This window comes from Ictalurus punctatus, chromosome 15, assembly GCF_001660625.3.
Source record: "Ictalurus punctatus breed USDA103 chromosome 15, Coco_2.0, whole genome shotgun sequence".
Taxonomy (NCBI): domain Eukaryota; kingdom Metazoa; phylum Chordata; class Actinopteri; order Siluriformes; family Ictaluridae; genus Ictalurus; species Ictalurus punctatus.
The window spans coordinates 5,229,915-5,248,089 of NC_030430.2; the positions used below are offsets into that span (position 1 = coordinate 5,229,915).

At 38.5% G+C, this 18,175-nt stretch overlaps 1 protein-coding gene across 1 annotated transcript in view; it reads left to right on the forward strand.

Annotated features, from left to right (window-relative positions):
• vwa5b1 (von Willebrand factor A domain containing 5B1) overlaps nt 1-18,175 on the forward strand; it is a 31,570-nt gene that overhangs the window by 3,709 nt on the left and 9,686 nt on the right. The window contains exons 6-13 of the mRNA XM_047160509.2: nt 2,403-2,527; nt 3,466-3,642; nt 6,858-6,968; nt 8,398-8,600; nt 11,386-11,500; nt 11,776-11,961; nt 14,922-15,123; nt 15,593-15,792. Of these exons, the coding sequence (XP_047016465.2) occupies nt 2,403-2,527; nt 3,466-3,642; nt 6,858-6,968; nt 8,398-8,600; nt 11,386-11,500; nt 11,776-11,961; nt 14,922-15,123; nt 15,593-15,792 (1,319 nt within the window). The remainder of the gene's footprint in view (nt 1-2,402; nt 2,528-3,465; nt 3,643-6,857; nt 6,969-8,397; nt 8,601-11,385; nt 11,501-11,775; nt 11,962-14,921; nt 15,124-15,592; nt 15,793-18,175) is intronic.

The window sequence follows — 18,175 nt, forward strand, 5'->3', positions numbered from 1 at the left end:
GCAGAATAATACACACCTAAGCTTGTCAGTGATATCCAAAGATGACTCAGTTGAAGTTATGCAAAACCCAGATTAGACAAGTGTAGCCTGGGCTTTGTAGAATGGGGGCGGTTATGGATTTACACTCATCTTTCTCAGTTTGCACTAGCATTTAGAATAATGGCATTCATTCATACAGTGATGCTGGCAAAGATCTCTCTTGCACAGAAAGATGAGTTTTTACTAGGTTGCATATTTATGTAAAACTGAAGTAGTCTGGAACCAAGCTGGAACTAAGCCTTTTCCTACAGTTAGCCACTTGGCCAACCTGGGGAAGGACTTTAGTCAGACCAAGAACCCAAAGATTACTATGAAAGAACTCCAGATGTTCTACTAGAGAGGGACAACTATCTCAGCAGCCTTCCACCAATCTGACCTCTATAGTAGAATGGCCAGACAGAAGACAGTTTTTGGTAAAATGCACATAATGGCTTACTTGGAGTTTTCCAAGAGACACTTAAAGGACTCTCAGGTCAAAACAAGATTCGATAATGTGATGAAAACAAGACTTTGCCTTAAAGGCGAGGCATTACATCTAGGTACCACTCATCCTGTGGCCAATTCCATCCCTACTGGAAAGATGTTCTAGCTATTGTCTTGATGTGTCTTACACTGTTTTCCATCTTACACAAGCTCCAAGTTTCATTGTGCAAACAGGTGGAGTCTTGCAATCTTGGTATACAGATGGTGTTATTCATTCAGGTTTCCAATAGAGAAAGCAGCTTTCACGATCGTTGTTTTCCCCCCGCTTGCTGTTTAGTTGCTCTGCTGGTGGCCTCCATTGTCTTTTTAACACATGTTAAAGAACACAAGCAAACACCAACCAATATGAAACTCCTGCATACCTGTAGCTGTACACACCATGACACGATTATGGAATTTTGTAAATTGCCTATATTTTCCTGCAGTTACCCAACTGGATATAAACACACAGATGACCACTTTCCTGTCTGAGGTTTTCAAAGAAAGATCAGCCTTCAGGCTTCCCCATATACCTCTTAATGCTTCCACACACCCACACCAAGCGTGGGCTGTTATTAAATCAAAACTATTGAAACATCCTCACCATCGTTTGCGTCAGATTCTTCTCAGTGTGGGCTATGGTTTGAATGTTTTCAGGCAGTCCCGTCCAAGACGCTTGCTTTTCTGCTTTCACTTCTCTGCCTTATTACATTTTCTTCCCTGGCACTTGCTCTTCCTGACCTCTATCTCTTGGGGGAAAATCAATCTGGTGCTCCCTCATCAAGCTGGCGAGGAACAACTGAATCTGGTGGGCAGCTTTTGTCCAGTGGCTTCTTCAAGACTCATGCTGAAGAGATGTGCTGGGTTCAAACAGATGCCCATGTTAAGGGCCATCCCTCGTTAGTTGATTTCAGATCAATGAGTTGTAAAGCATGGCTTCTCAGATAAGCAATCCGATCCTAGAAAAAACATTAAGCAAACAAGTCATTTCTATCCTCTGCTGTTTGCAAATCTCATTTGCCCATGAGCTACAGATGGACAACCACAAAGCAATCTGTTCACTGATCCCAGTGCCACCTCAATATGTGTTAGCAGTGCTAATAACGGCACTAATATTTTGTGACATGCTGACTCACATGCCGTAGGTGTTTGGGGAATACTATCAGTGTCACAAAGTACATTAAACCGCTGAGCCGGAAAGGTTATTCAATGGTGAGATCATGCAAGCCTTGACACCATGCGTATTGTCAGATAGAGTGTTCTATTGGCACTCCATAATGAGTTTTACCTTGACTGTAGAAATGCACTGGTGTGTGTTTTTATATTGATTTAAAAGGATGCTTTTACAGGGCATTTTTCAGGCAAGTGAACAGCAATTACTAATACAGTGCTTAGGCCGAGAAATTCAAGACTATCTCTATGGCTAGTGTCAAATTAGTAATATGTAACACATAAAGTATGTAATAGTAATATGTAGTAGTAATATGAAAAAAAAAGATGCGTGGAAAAACTGATTAGGTTTTTTCTCATCATATAGTCAGTATTCGTATAGACCAGTTCCCCAATTCCAGTCTTCCAGGGCCAGAGTTTGGTGATTACTTGGTGATCGATCACAACTAATAAACCTGTAATTAACTTGTAAGGGAAATCAGGTGTCTCTGAGTGGGGAAGTCAGCCAACTGCCCTAGACTTTAACCCTTTAGAACTATTTAGAATGGAAGAACCCTGAATAGACAGTGCTGAACTGTGTAATGGAGAGGCCCATGAGAACTTTAACTAATATCTGCTCACTTACTGTACCTTTAGCATTCTATTGAACTGCTGACTTTTTTTAACTAAATGTTTAAGGGACTGGTTAGCGTAGCTCTGAAGTCCACTTTCCTTTCCTTTGCTGTCTCCAGAGCCCCACCTGCCCCATGTGCTTATTGAGGACGGAGACATGACGCTGGAAGAGTACGATGAACATCTGAAGGGGAGGAGTGATTACATCAAGGCCACAAAGAAGGACTCTAGCAATGAAAAGAAAGTGAGAACAAGAAAAGATAACAAGGCTGATAACCACAAATGATTTTCATGCACTGTTTTGGAAGGAACAAGAAACAAGGACAGGCACCTGTTTGTCATTAAGCACCCACTTCTTGTACTTCCTGCACGTTGCAGCAAGGACAGATGTATCCTTTTGAAAGACTTGCATGAAGGCAGATTCAATTAGACCCTTAAGTGACCGCTGTTCCTCAACAGGAGGCTGAGAACATTCAGCCGTAAATATGATCGGCCGTGAAAAGGGGTTTTGTTGGGAACTATTAGAGGTCTCTGATGGAGTGTACATGGTGTATCTACATACAGATCAGCAGAACAAGTATACTATGTGCCCCTTCCTCTCATTATATTTACACCGGAAATAAAAAGCTTTAAAACTTCCAGTGAATAAGGAACGACTACGAACTGCAAAAAAGACATTATTCATATATATATATATATATATATATATATATATATATATATATATATATATATATATATATATATATATATATACATCACAAAAGATATTCATTTCAGAGCTTAAGTGTAAGAGTGTGTGCTAATTTGCTGCGTTTTGAGATCCATTAATGGCTGGAGTGCGTTGAACTCTGCACACATTGATTTAACTGAATTTCATTGCTGCATTAGCAATGCAAGCTCCAGCGAAATTAGCATACCCAAACAAAAAAGTAATAGGGCAACAAAGAATGTAGGCTGCTGAAAGGGTAATTACTTCTTGTTCACTCAGAAGCGTCTGAATTATTAACTAGGCCAGACCTTTTTTTTTTATGAGAATCTTTCCTCGGTCTGTTGCATACACAGTTCCAAATATTAGAACCATGTCTTTCATGCTCAAAAACAAAAAAGTGTTTTAAATGAAACAAGTGCTGTATTGTTTAGAGATGCTCCTGATTCGTGCTCTTCTCATGCTCTGCGTAGGTGGATATCATCCATAAAAGGCTCCATAAAGACATTCTTCACAACCCTGTGGTTATGCTTAACTTCTGCCCTGACTTGCAGTCCATGACCTCTGACCTGCGCAGGGTGCAGGGGGAGTTTATCTTCCTTATTGACCGCAGCGGGAGTATGAGTGGTGTCAGTATCAGCCGGGTTAAGGTAAGGTAATTCTGTCAATTATGGACTTTTTTTTTCCGACAGATTATATACATATATATATATATATATATATATATATATATATATATATATATATATATATATATATATATATATATATATATATATATATATATATATATATAATGGAATACAGGTTATGATTGTACACCAAGCTGGGAAAGGGAAGAGTAAGTCAGGGTTAAAGGTTAAAGGTTAAGGTTAGATAACAAGTACACATGGAGATAATGATGAGTCCAAATGAGTTCTTGCTAGTAATTCCAGGGTCATATATACTGTAAGAGGAACATAGAAGTAATTTGAAAGCAAAGGAAAATGTTTCTTCAAATCCTTTGTTTTGTTAAAGGAATAAGCCAAAGTTTTTGTAACCTAACCTTTAGTGTGTAGACCATGGACAAAATTATATACAGGATCGCTTGCACTGAGACCCTGTCCATACGTGATAACTTTAAGACCATGCATATTGAGTAGAAGGCAAAATGTGGAAAACAAGTTAAAATTACACTAATGATGAGGTGGACATACTGTATGATGTTACACTTGAATACAAAGTGTCCACTCCAAAATTTTAATTTGTTCATGTATCCTGCCAGAGCAGTGGATTCAGGAGCAGTACAGCGAGTATCATTTCTCCACCTTGGAGGGCATTTTAATAAAAAAGCAATTTTTCCGTGACCCCAAATGCAATAGTCACATGGATGGGCGGCCAAAAATTCAGAGACAACAATTATGTTTTTGAAAATATCTGTATATGTGTGGACAAGGCCTGAGGAAAGAACAGAGAACCTGTTTACTCAAAACTCATACCTAGCATTAAAATCTAAGAGCAGATGTTGGGACAGTCAATGAACGTTTATGCACACACACATAAAAAAGTTTTTTTTTGCTGTTATTATCTTATGATAGAGAAATGTTTGAAATGCTTGTCTATGGTAATCACACACATGCTGTACAGTACACTACAGATGGTGTAGCACATACACTACAGATGGATGGAGCTTAGGCTGAAAAACACTGAAGTATTCCTTTAATACATAGTGACTGCTTTGTATTTACTGATTTACTGAGCCTACAAGCATCTCCGAAATTGCTACAGCCTTGAGTCACTATTAATCTATCAATACCACTGTGGGCCTGAAAGGATAGAGTGCATCATTTCATTAAAATATGCATGACATTAGCCTTCTGCTTGGCTATTCTGAAGCCATAAAAGTAGTCCAGTGTAAAACGGGCAGTAGGCGAAATATCAGACGGTGTTGGTCGGTGCTCGGCTCGAGCCGCATGAGTGATTATGTCTGAGGGTTTGGTGAAGGGAGCAAATGTTAACCATGCGCCAGAGCGTGTGAGGCTGGGGTGTGTGACGCATGCTACAGCGATGACTCATTCTGTGTTTGATTGAGGATGGTTCTGTTCTGCAACCACAGGAGCCACCCTTGTAGGATCGGGTCACTCTAATGCGACTGGATGCAAAAAAGCAATCCACTGACATAAAAAAAAAGGAGAAGAAGAAAGCACAGAGCACAAAAGCCGTCACATGATACACTCTCAGCCAAACAGAATTAACGGATTGTCTTATACTGTAGTGATAAAGGTAATGAGAATTCTGACCTTAAAGCGACACATTTCTACACAGTCGATCAATCGATAGGTGTTTGGTGTCTGACATTTACGTCGCTAGGAATTAGCTGACAAATTTGGAAGAAATTTCACCAGAAATCCGTCCAAAAAAATATCTGCTCCTCAGGTCTTCAGTAATGCTATAAAGAATTACTAATGGGGTTTAGGAGCCAGAATGATTTATTGTGAAACTCGGAAGTGATGCAGAGGATGATTTAATTCCCTCTTCAAACTCGTGTATTCAGTTTTCAGAATAATTTGCAATCACTTATTTAGAAATGAGATTAATAATGTTGTTTGAAGATATGGAGATTTGGAGAATAAAAGAAGGACCACATAAGCAAGTAATGGAAGCTATGGAAGTCTATCTTGGCCAATGTTTTTTTTATTTTTTCTATAAACACATAGTAACCTTTTTTTTTTTTTTAAACTAAAATATCCAGGATATTTCAATTCAAAGGATAATTAAATTATAATCATCATCACTTACAGCTCAAATACATTGTAAGAATGTCTGTGTGGACTTTATGGAAAAAAAGACATGATTTGAAGCAGCTGTTTTCTGAAGAGATTTTGTGTGAGACAACCTTCGTAAGTTGTTTTCAGGTACTCAGGAAGAATGGAAAAGTGTGACCCTTTCTGGCATCTAAGGTTGTGATCTACATTAGCCTTTTTGCTAAAGTGCAAAACTAAAGAAGCAAAATTTAATGTTGGACGAATGTCTTAATTGATCACCTTGGGTTTTTTTCCCCATTAAATGTGTTACTTTAAGGTCAGATTGTTCCTTCCATGTTGTCCAGCATGCACGCATGTATACCTGTGTGACAGTTCCTCAATTCTGATTGGCTGAGAGTGTATCGTGTCACCACTTTTGTGTCATGACTTTTAAAACAAATTAAAAAAAAAAAAAATCAAAGTGGCTCTCTTTGTGGGATCCGGTTGCACCGATGATCGTATTATGACTGTATTTTTCTATTTTTTATGGATGTCAGGCAATAAATTGTTTCAACCTGTTGCTACTCCACGCTGAATCGTTTCACAAGAAATTAGCAATGCCTTTTGTCTGATCAACTATATCTGATGTAAGTGGAAAATTGTGTTGATTTAATTCTATAATTTCGGCCTTTTCCTGAGCTTTTAATGCATTCGGGACTTACGGATTTCACTGCATGTGCAGAAATCAGCTTAAAGTTGGACTTAAAGTGAATTAAGCGTGACTTTTGAAACTGTAAAGCCGTGCTTTTTTGAAACATTTCATTATAAATGAACCAGAATGTGTCGAATATTCGGTTGGTTGTTACTTGGCTGGTTGTTGCTTTCACCTTTTCTGTGCATGTATTACTCCATGCATTTGTGCAGACTGTCAATATAACCTTTGCTGTACTACAATATGGTAACAGCTAGAGAGTTTCCATTTATATATAACGGTGTATTGAGATATAAAGAATAGCTCTTGAGTGGCAGCTTTGACCTTTTCTTGGTTCTTCCTCTGTCCTTTTTTATTCCATGCCCAGCTCATTCAGCTTTTATTTCGTCCACTCTTTGCAGTCACTCATTCCTGGTGTTTGTGTTGCCAGGACGCCATGGTGGTGATTCTGAAAAGCCTTTTCCCGGCCTGCCTGTTCAATATCATCAGCTTTGGCTCGACGTTCAAACCGTTGTTTGCCACCAGTCAGAGTTATGATGAGGTACAACACTTACCACGAGCTACAACACAATCAATCACCACAATCTGATTTACTGCTTCTAACATGACTTAGCTTTCATTTCGGGTAGTAACGCTGTTAATAATGAATGATTACTGATAAGGGCTTGTGTATTTTTTTTTTTTTGCTTGGTGCTTACTTTCATTCATTATTAACAATGTTGGCATTTTTTGCACAGCAATGGTAAATCCTCTGAATACAGCATATTTTTATTTATTTATTTATTTTTTTTAAAAAAGGATGATTTTTATTACAAGGCAATATTACTTGCCTAAATTCCTGTAGCATTGCCAAAATCCATTTCTAAACCACTTACCTTTGTGAAATGATTCACTCTATTATATATGCATTAGGAGTGTAACACAATGCCACTATCTGTACCCATATCTGTATCTGTTTAGTGCTTCAAATATCCTTATCTATATCTGTATTTGGAATTAAACCCCAAGTGAGCATGGCCTAAACAGGAAGCGTTTCTTAAAATTATTATTATTATTATTATTATTATTAATTTAAATGAGCCCTACGTGTATGCCCCTTCAGAAAGACTAGAAAAGACTGGCGGTAGAAATGACAGCAATACCATCATGGTGTGTGAATTCTGGCTCTGACAGTTCCTCAACCTCAGCTACATCATTCGAGTCGACAGTTCGGCTCAGCTGGAGATGTCCGCAAGGCTGGTGTTTTTTTTTTTTTTTTTTTTAAATGTCTACCCACTATACTTTCAAATTTACACATTTAATTTTCCCAGAATAGATAAACAAACTAGTAGCCTAATTTAAACCACCACAACGCTGACCAGGCAGTTACTAAGGATGAATGAATGAAAGAACGAATGAACGGACGCTGTCAATGATCATGTTCTCTCTTTGCTCCTCAAACTTGAACCATCTTGAACCATGCTGAACCGTCACCTCTGTCCTGTAGACTTTCCCATGGTGGAAAACGTACTGACTGCCACTAAGCGCAAACCCTGGAGATCTCTGATAAATAAGACACCATATTATACAATTATACTTGTGACAACAGGTTTCTTTTATTTATTCATAAATCCATTTATTCGTAGGCTTAGATTATACGGAGTGCCTGCCAGACTGAGCTGTTACTAAAGAAACAATATTAGAACAATCCATCGACACCGAAATGCTGTGCACTTGACAGTGGTTTGGCAAAACTTGGCTTGGTTTTTATTAGCAGGAGTGTTTTTTTTTCTATTATATGAATTTCCATCCAGGCTTAAGTCATTCAAATTAACTTAAAATCAAACTCGTTACTATGAATTGCTGATATTCCTGAGCATATGCTTTTTCTTAATTAATGAGCTTAATTAGCTTAATGCACTTACGTTTTCTTCTGAACTGATGGATTTGACGCTTCTTATACCCTGACAAAACACATTACCGCATCACAGGAAAGCTTGGGCACTGCATGTGAATATATAAAGAAGATCCGGGCTGACATGGGTGGTACCAACATCCTGGCCCCGCTGAACTGGATCCTGAGGCAGCCGCTGTGGCGCGGTCATCCTCGCCTGCTCTTCGTCCTCACCAACGGAGCCGTCAGTAACATGGGCAAGGTCATCGAGCTGGTCCGCAGTCACTCCCGATCCATCAGGTATGAAAAAAAAACGCAAAATTGTAGTTAGACAATAGATTGTTGATGTACAATAGAATATGTTAGAAGCTGATTATTGGACCGTGGAGTTGATTATTTTCAGATCACAGCACAACCTGAAGTCGCTCATGCTTGCCAACGTTCAACAACTTTTTATTGATTAAAGAATGACATATTGTACTTTTATCCATGAATAGTTACAATCAATCTTATGGAATGACTGTGGAACGAGTTTACTTTATCTGTCGTTCCCTCACCGGCCGCTATTTTCTCTCTCTCTCTCTCTCTCTCTCTTTCTTGACGTTAGTGCAACGTTCTCTGTCTTGAAGACTGCTAGCACCAGAAAACATAAAGAGCCAGCTTTACCTCTGACTGTTACAAAGCTATGACACCGGAGACTTCTTTCTAAAACGTTCTCCTTTTACAAAACTTCACCTTAGCAACAAGTACATCTTTTTCATTGTTAAATACTGCAGCAACACCTTTTTTTTTTTTACCTGTTTATTATTAGGCTTAGGTTATTGTGGAGCATCCGCCCAACAAGTCCTTGTGTATGCTGTTACTATAGAAACAGCAATGTATTAGAAGGAGCACATTAATATGAACGTGTGATTTGAATTACAGCCAGAGCTGCTGTTATAGAATCTTAATCAGCGTCTTCTGACCAATCAGAATTGAGAATTCAACAATGCTGTGGTATGATATTTACAGTATCGATGCATTTTCTTCAGTTCTTTTGAATGCGAAAAAAATCAAAGAAAACGGAGCTTAGTTCTGGAAATGGCTGCTGTTCTTTCTTGATGGGGGGGGGGGGGGGGGCAAACACACAAGCAAACATAATACAAGTGCGTAATCAAATCGACCTGGCTGCCGTGCGTGCAAAATGGTATGCTTCTGTAATCCGTTTCAGATTGAAATAAACAGGATGTTGCTGGTATTCACACGTGGTTTTGTTTGCGCAGACGGCCGTCTGAGATTTACAGCGTAAGTCGCAGGTCTGTCTTGTGTCGATACGCAACATCCGGTGTAATGTTTATGCAAATTTATATTAACGTTTGTTCATCCCAGTAGATCTGATGCATTATTCGGGCATGAGAGAGGAAAAAGACAAAACAGTACCAGTACTTAAAGCGACTGGCAACTCTGACTATTTGTCTTTTAAAGAATGAACCCCATGCCGTGATTTCATTAGGCACACAGTCTGCCCAGTCCTCCAAGGCATATGGAACTGTCCTTGCTTCGCATCAGCTACAAAGCAAACCCTGCCTAATGAGCAAATAGTCATGAATCTCTAACTCCAACTCCAATGAATCTTGGAGATGTCACTGACAAAACTAAAGGTCACGCTGAGGTTTTTAATCACCTGTGTTTTCCTTCATCTCATATGCATGAGTGACCCAAAATACATCAAAAACCTCAACATTAATCACGAAAACAAAACAAATGAGAAGCCCGATTTACAAATGTTTAAAAATGTATATATATTGTTTTTTTTGTAATGACAATAATCCAGTTTGTAAAAAAAACAAGATACTTTTTCCTCATAACAATGAAAGGAAAGTTATCGTATTAATGAGATGTTTATCTTGTATAAATGAGATGTTTATCTTGTATAAATGAGATGTTTATCTCGTATTAATGAGATGTTTATCTCGTATTAATGAGGTTTATCTTGTATTAATATGTTTAGCTCATATTAATGAGATGTTTATCTCGTATTAATGAAATGTTTATCTCGTATTAATGAGAAGTTTATCTCGTATTAATGTTTATCTCGTATTAATGAGAGGTTTATCTCGTATTAATGTTTATCTCGTATTAATGAGAGGTTTATCTCGTATTAATGAGAGGTTTATCTCGTATTAATGAGAAGTTTATCTCGTATTAATGTTTATCTCGTATTAATGAGAGGTTTATCTCGTATTAATGAGAGGTTTATCTCGTATTAATGTTTATCTCATATTAATGAAATGTTTATCTCGCATTAATGAGAGGTTTATCTCGTATTAATGAGAAGTTTATCTCGTATTAATGTTTATCTCGTATTAATGAGAGGTTTATCTCGTATTAATGTTTATCTCGTATTAATGAGAGGTTTATCTCGTATTAATGAGAGGTTTATCTCGTATTAATGAGAGGTTTATCTCGTATTAATGAGAAGTTTATCTCGTATTAATGTTTATCTCGTATTAATGAGAGGTTTATCTCGTATTAATGTTTATCTCGTATTAATGAAATGTTTATCTCGCATTAATGAGAGGTTTATCTCGTATTAATGAGAAGTTTATCTCGTATTAATGTTTATCTCGTATTAATGAGAGGTTTATCTCGTATTAATGAGAGGTTTATCTCGTATTAATGTTTATCTCGTATTAATGTTTATCTCGTATTAATGAAAGGTTTATCTCGTATTAATGAAAGGTTTATCTCGTATTAATGAAAGATTTATCTCGTATTAATGAGAGGTTTATCTTGTATTAATGAGATGTTTTACTCAAAATAACAAGAAGCTCTTCTCATAAAGAGACACTTTTCTTGTAACAACGAGATGCTTTCGTAACCATGAACTGTTTTTTTCATAATAACGAGATGCTTTTCAAAATGTTTTCTTGGAATATTTTCTCTGGCATTTTTCTCACAACAACAGGATATTTTCTTGTGAAAACGTGACGCTTATCTTATACGAGATGCATAGCTCAAAATAACGAGATGTTGATGAGAATGTGCTTCCATAAGTTTATGTCTGCTCTTGATCTCAATATGAATGTGATTGTTTATGTCGCAGGTGCTACACGTTCGGTATAGGTCCAGGAGTCTGTAGACGGCTCATCCAGGGCCTCGCGACTGTTTCCAGAGGTGCTGCTGACTTCCTGGCAGAAGGAGAAAGGCTGCAGCCTAAGGTTTTCATTCACACTGACATGTTTATCCTGCTTTGAATGTCGCTGCTTTGCAATTAGAGCTCGGATATAAATTGCGGTGCGCTTACAAGTACCAGTAATTAATAATTCATTCTGCTCAGTTAAAACAGTAGGACATTGTTTAAAAAAAAAAAAAAAAAAACGAAGCAAAATTTTCCTTCATTTTCTTTGTCTGAGATTTCAGAGAGCATAATAATTATAGTCTACTTCCTTGAAAATCATCGTGCGTCATGTTCATGCGTTCGGAAATTTCGTAGATGATTAAATGCCTGAAGAAGTCCATGGCTCCTGTTCTGAGTGACATCTCCATCGAATGGCTCTATCCTGAGACTAAGGAGGTGCTACTGTCTCCAGTGGGAACAACATACCTGTTTCCTGGTGACCGGTTGATTGGATACAGCGTGGTGTGTGACACGACACGCTACCACTCCAACCCCAAGTCTGTGAGTAAACTTCAGCAGGGGTCTGCACAAGCAAAACTGTGTGAATGCAGGAAAAAAACAACCCTGTTGTGTCGTGTTATTCATACACACGTTATTTATACTCATACCACAGCGCTGTTGAATTCTTAATTAGTCGGAAGGTGTTGATTTATTTTCTATAACAGCAGCTCTGACAGTAGTTTTGTCTATAATTCAAATCACAGGTTTATATTGTAATCGTGCACTCATTCGAATACATTATTGTTTCTATAGGAACAGCGCATTCCCAGGGACTTACTGTATATAGTGTGTATAAAGTAAGGCTAATAATAAACACATTAAAAATGGTTTAACAACATATATCTCCTCTTATGCTCCTAAATTACTGATATCAGACACACACAGACATTAGATATTTTTAAATCTTATCTTAAAACATACTTTTTTAGGTGAGCTTTTACTTTATAAATTTTTTTGACTGTTGATATGTATGTATTCTATGTCTGTTGATGCATATGTATTTTTTATCGATTGTATTTATACATGGTTGTGTTTTTTATGTAAAGCGCCTTAAGAAGCTACTTTTAAAGGCACTATATAAAATAAAGTTTATTATGATTATGATGTGCCCTGCGATGGATTGGCACATCATCCAGAGTGTACCCTACCTTGTGCCCCATGCTCCCTGGGATAGGCTCCAGGTTCTGGAGGATAAGCGATATAGAAAATGGATGGATGGATGGATGATTATGATTATGATTATTATTATTATATACTGCAATTGTGATGGATATAATGAAGTTTTCTGTAAGGTGATATTTATTTAGCATTCATGGAAGGAGTCTCCAGTGTCAGTGCTTTGTAATAATCAGTAAGTTTTCCACCACAGGAAAGTCTTCAGGATAGTAACATGACAAGCTTTATTTTCTTCCTTCATTTTATTAATTTCAAGCACAAGAAAAATGGATAGCAAAGGAACAGTGGTTTATTGCTGTTGAAGCCTAAGTGAAAATAGGAACGGACTTGTCTCTTGCATGTTCCACAATGATAAATGCAACTATAAACAGATCAATATAATTACACATACTTTAATCAATACAAAAAAAATCATCACTGGCAAATATCTACAGTATAAGGATGTGCTGTTTTATATATATATATATATATATATATATATATATATATATATATATATATATATATATACAGTACGTTACACCAACTTGTTGTTGACTGTAACAGCACCCCATCATATTTATTTCCTTATGCACTAAATCTATTTCATTTGACTTATTTTGTGTAACATAATGGGGCTTGAACAAGTATTCCATATAAGGAGATAGTTGAGACTCTGTGTTTACCACATATCCATCCATCCATCCATCCATCCATCCATCTTCTACCGCTTACTCCTTTTCAGGGTGATGGGGAACCTGGAGTCTATCCCAGGGAGCATGGGGCACAAGGCGGGGTACACCCTGGACAGGGTGCCAGTCCATCACAGGGCACAATCACATACACACTCACACACCCATTCATGCACTACGGACACTTTAGACACGCCAATCAGCCCACCCTGCATGTCTTTGGACTGGGGGAGGAAACCGGAAACCCCCGCAGCACGGAGAGAACATGCAAACTCCACACACACAGGGCCCCGGCAGGACTCGACCCTGGAGGTGTGAGGCGAACGTGCTAACCACTAAGCCACCATGCACCCCTTTACCCCATATTTGATTAGATTTTGTTTTCAATAGCGTGAAAGTAAAAGAAAGTTCATTATGGTTATTACATGAAGTTTTTGTTGAACTAGTCCACTGTTCACTAAAGGAGACCTGAGTGCAAAGCTGTATGTGGTAATTGCAGTCCCAAAGGTAGCAACCGTAGTCCCAGCAACCACAGCGAAAATGTCCATGTGGAATTGAGGTCCAAAACCATTTCATGGTACTTCAAGCGGTACCGTCTTAAGCAATCTCCAGGCTGTAGCCTCCAGTTGATGAGAGCAACATCCAGAGGTAGGGCATCAGGATGGATCAGGCAGACATGGATTACAGATTTCACATTGTGCAAAGCATCTAAAAAGTTCCTGAGTGCAAATGGAAAACCCACTGAAGTTGGCTGTTACTCCTACAGGCAGCATGCAATAGTGACATTATATCTGAAGATGATTTTTTATTTTTCTGCTGTTAAAGCAGCAGCTTGTCAATTTTTGAGTATTGCAAACTACCTCTTTAAATGTCTGATAGGACTAGGTGCTGATGGAAGTCCTAAAGATACAAATCTGATTCTTTGGTATATCATACATAGTATATGGAGAGCATATTGCAAGCTGAGATGCTGACATGCCTACTAAAAAAGGGCAAGTGAGAGGAAAACACAAGCCTAACATCCATCATGAGCAAACATCATACGCACAACTATAGGACTCCAGAGATTAGCACCTTTGGGAGGCTTTGCCTGATTCACATTATCAGATTATTAGTTGAAATCCCATGACTGGGACTGAAAAGCACCGCTTCAAGGATGCTAATTTTTCTTCTCTCAGAAGCCGAGTTTCGTTTTTTCGCCTTCATAATTAATCACACTGCATTTTATTGAAATGACCTGTTTTTTTCTTCCTTACAAGATGCCTCAGTGTTTACCAAATAAATGGTAAATGGTGCACTTATATAGCACTTGTATCCAAAGCGCTTTACACTGTGTCTCATTCACCCATTCACTCACACACTCACACACCAATGGTAGCAGAGCTGCCATGCAAGGCGCTAACTTGCCATCGGGAGCAACTTGGGGTTCAGTGTCTTGCCCAAGGACACTTCGGTATGTGGAGTCACGTGGGCCAGGAATCGAACCGCCAACCCACTCTACCACCTGAGCCACAACCTACCAAATAACAAAATGTCAGCTTAACTGAACCAGTTCAGCCCTCTTTTGCTCCCTCTCTCTCTCACTCTCTCACTGTCTCTCCTGTGGTGTGGCAGGACAAGCGACGGCGCTACAGCATGATGCACTCCAACGAGTCGGCCAGCTCGGTGTTCTACCACAGTCAGGAGGAGGAACCAGTGAAGAGCGGCTCAGACGGGCATAGTGCTGTCAGGGATATATCAGGCACAGGAACGTTTGATGCATACCAAAGCACCATGTCTGAAAGCAGCCCTGGCATGGTGGAACAAGATGGAATTGGTAATAACCTAAAACTTTAAAACATTTCATTTCATCAAAGTGCTCAAAGACATCAATCTAGTGAATGTTGCTACCTCCAGCAGTGAGATCAGAACAGTATTGTTTCACAGATGGATTACTCTAGGTACTTGCGGCATGCCAATCTGTACATATTGCTATTAGGGCTGATATTGGATCGGATGTGATATCATTTTGATGTATTTTTACCATGTGATGCTGACTGACACAATACAAGTTGTCTGAAAACCCATATCCAGAGATGACTACATCTTGTTTTACCTTAAAACCCAATTTAGTACCTTTTTTTTTAAGTAACGCTGCAAAATCCTCTAAGACTAGACACTCTTAGTCACAGATCAAGTTCTTTATTAAAAATGTGTTCAGTGGACCAATAGAATGATCGTTCATTCTTCTGTGTGCTTTCTCTTTGGCCTAGTGATTGTTTAATTATGGATAATTCCCATCACAGGGACTAGTATGAGCTCTTCTCCGAGAAGGCGCGCATACAGCACCAATCAGATTGAAGACTATAATCCTCTGAAGAAGGCCTTCACTCCCAGTGACCCAAGCTCAGTGGTGGGGAAAAACCCTCTGAGGAGAGCCAAGGTCCAGGAGCTCATCGGACAGACGAGTCCTGATAATGGGGCCAAGTGGAAGATGAACTATCAGGTCAGTAAGACTTCAAAACATATGTGATACGGAGTAGCCTTTTAGAGCTGCTAGAGTGCCTTACATAAATATTCGCCCCCTCCTTAAACTTTCCCAAATTTTGTAGTGTTGCAATCTGGAAGTGAAAAGGAATGAATTGACATTTAACCATTTAACGTCATGAATCTAGACAAAACATTCCATAGGCTGAAGTGTCAGGTTTGAACAATAATTTACAAAAAGTACAAATTTGTGATTGCGTAAGTATTCAACCCCCCCCAATGATGTGAAACTCCAACAGTTGCCAGTGAGATAATTAGTTGAATGGAGTTGATCTGTGTCCGATTTAAGTGTCATATTATCTCAATAAATAAACTTGTTCCTGAAAGGTCCCAGAGATTTCTAGAGAACATACCTAAACAAGCAGCACCAGATAGACCACAGAGCAATCAAAACAAGTCCCAGACAAGTTTCAGAATGTATCAGTCAGGGTTTGATTATTTTAAAAAATCATAGAGTATCTCTTGGAATGTCATGAAATACATGTTTAAATCATGGAAAGACTATACAACAACCGAGACTCTGCCTAGAGGAGGCCAGTCGGTGACCAGTAAAGGAGGGCATTAGTCAGAGAAGCAACCAAGAAGCTAAGGGTAACACGATACTACCACTACCATGCTTCACTGCTGGGATGCTGATCTCAGGGTGATGAGCAGTGTTGAGTTTCCTCAAAACGTACCACTTAATACTTTTAGCACCAAGGGTAAAAAGTTCAGTTTTGGTCTCATCTGACCAGAGAACCATTTTCCACATATTGAGTCTCCAACATGTTAAGGATGTTATACGGCTCACCATTTCTCCATAAAGCCCAGCGAAGTCTGATCTTGTCCTATGAATATTTCCAGGTACCTTCAGTTATCCAGAGGAAGCTGCCCACCAAAAGTAAATCAGTGGGTGCTATAATAATTTATAGAAATGAGCTCAGTCTTGACTGCTTCCCATTAGACACCAGACCTCACTAAATAAAGGATGAAAAAGAATCAAATATGACTAAAAGTTTTCTTTAACTCTATGATTATGTAGCATTAAGCAAATTAGAATAAACTTGCAGTTAACACATTCAGTAAGGTTTGAAATAATCGTACATAATTTTCCGGTCTCAATAGCGAAAGGCTTTTGTTGGTGATTGTAATAGCTTTTGATACACGAAAGAACCGATGCAGTATCTTAAAATTCTGTTTCACGGTTTTATTTCTGATTGATGTTGAGATATCCTGGCCTAATCCCTCCAATGCCATCTGTTGCATCCGAGCATCTGGCACGATGATAAGAGACTAAAGGAACCAAACCCTGAGGATTCCACTGTTTATTCCCAGCAGTTATTTGATCGTTTTTCCAACCTCGAGTTCAGACTCGGAACAATTCAATCTTCTTTCTGTCACATCCATACACAAATATAGTTTTGCCCATTTGTTACAGCAGACCATTCCCTGGACAATTATATCAAGACTGGAATTTACATTTCAGAAAAGTAATTTACGTCTCAGACGGACTGGCTTCCAGGTACACACTGATAATGACTTCCTGTGGTGCATGGCCACATTCCCGGTAATGCAAAATCCCCTTTGGTTCAGTTGACATGATAAAAAAGAGGGGGTTATTGGCTGTCATGGAAAGATGTGTCAGTGCTGCAATTGCCATGGCAGTGAAAAGATAATGAGGTGACAAAAATACGCCCGGCCCAAAAGAGTAACTTGAATGCAATCAAGAATACAAAGAGAATCCTCTTCTCTCTCCTAACAAGGACTATCTTATGCATAAACCTCAAAGATTTCTTGAGAATCTCACAAGTATTTATATATATTTTTTTATTAACTCGAGAGTGTGTTTCAGCCAGCCTTTCCTAGTGACCGCATTTCAGAAAGGAGTTGCTGAGAAAACTGGAGATGTATTGAATACTTTTGCCCATTGCAATGCAACGAGAAAAGGAAATACACATATAAGCAACAGCTTAATATTAATCAACACAATGAGTCACAAGTTGTTAATACCTCACTACTATGATAATCAGTGGCTATGCATGCATCACTCAGGGGCTGTTTATGTATTCTCTTCATTATTTCAGCATTATATAAGGATCCAGCATTATGAAAGCATCTCCTAAGTATTAAGTGGAGTTTTATCGTAAAAGGAACATCAATATGCAGATTCAAATTAGCATGACAAGCCACAGGCCAGTGAGACGAAATGAACAAGCTCTGTGTTTACCCTTGACTAGTTTAAGCATTTTCTATATGATCAAAAAGAGCATTTTAGTGTGGGAAAAACTAAGAAAATGTTATTGTGTGGCCCCGCTACATGTGGTGTAACAAGGTTTTGCCTTTTCTACATCTCATTTGGAAAT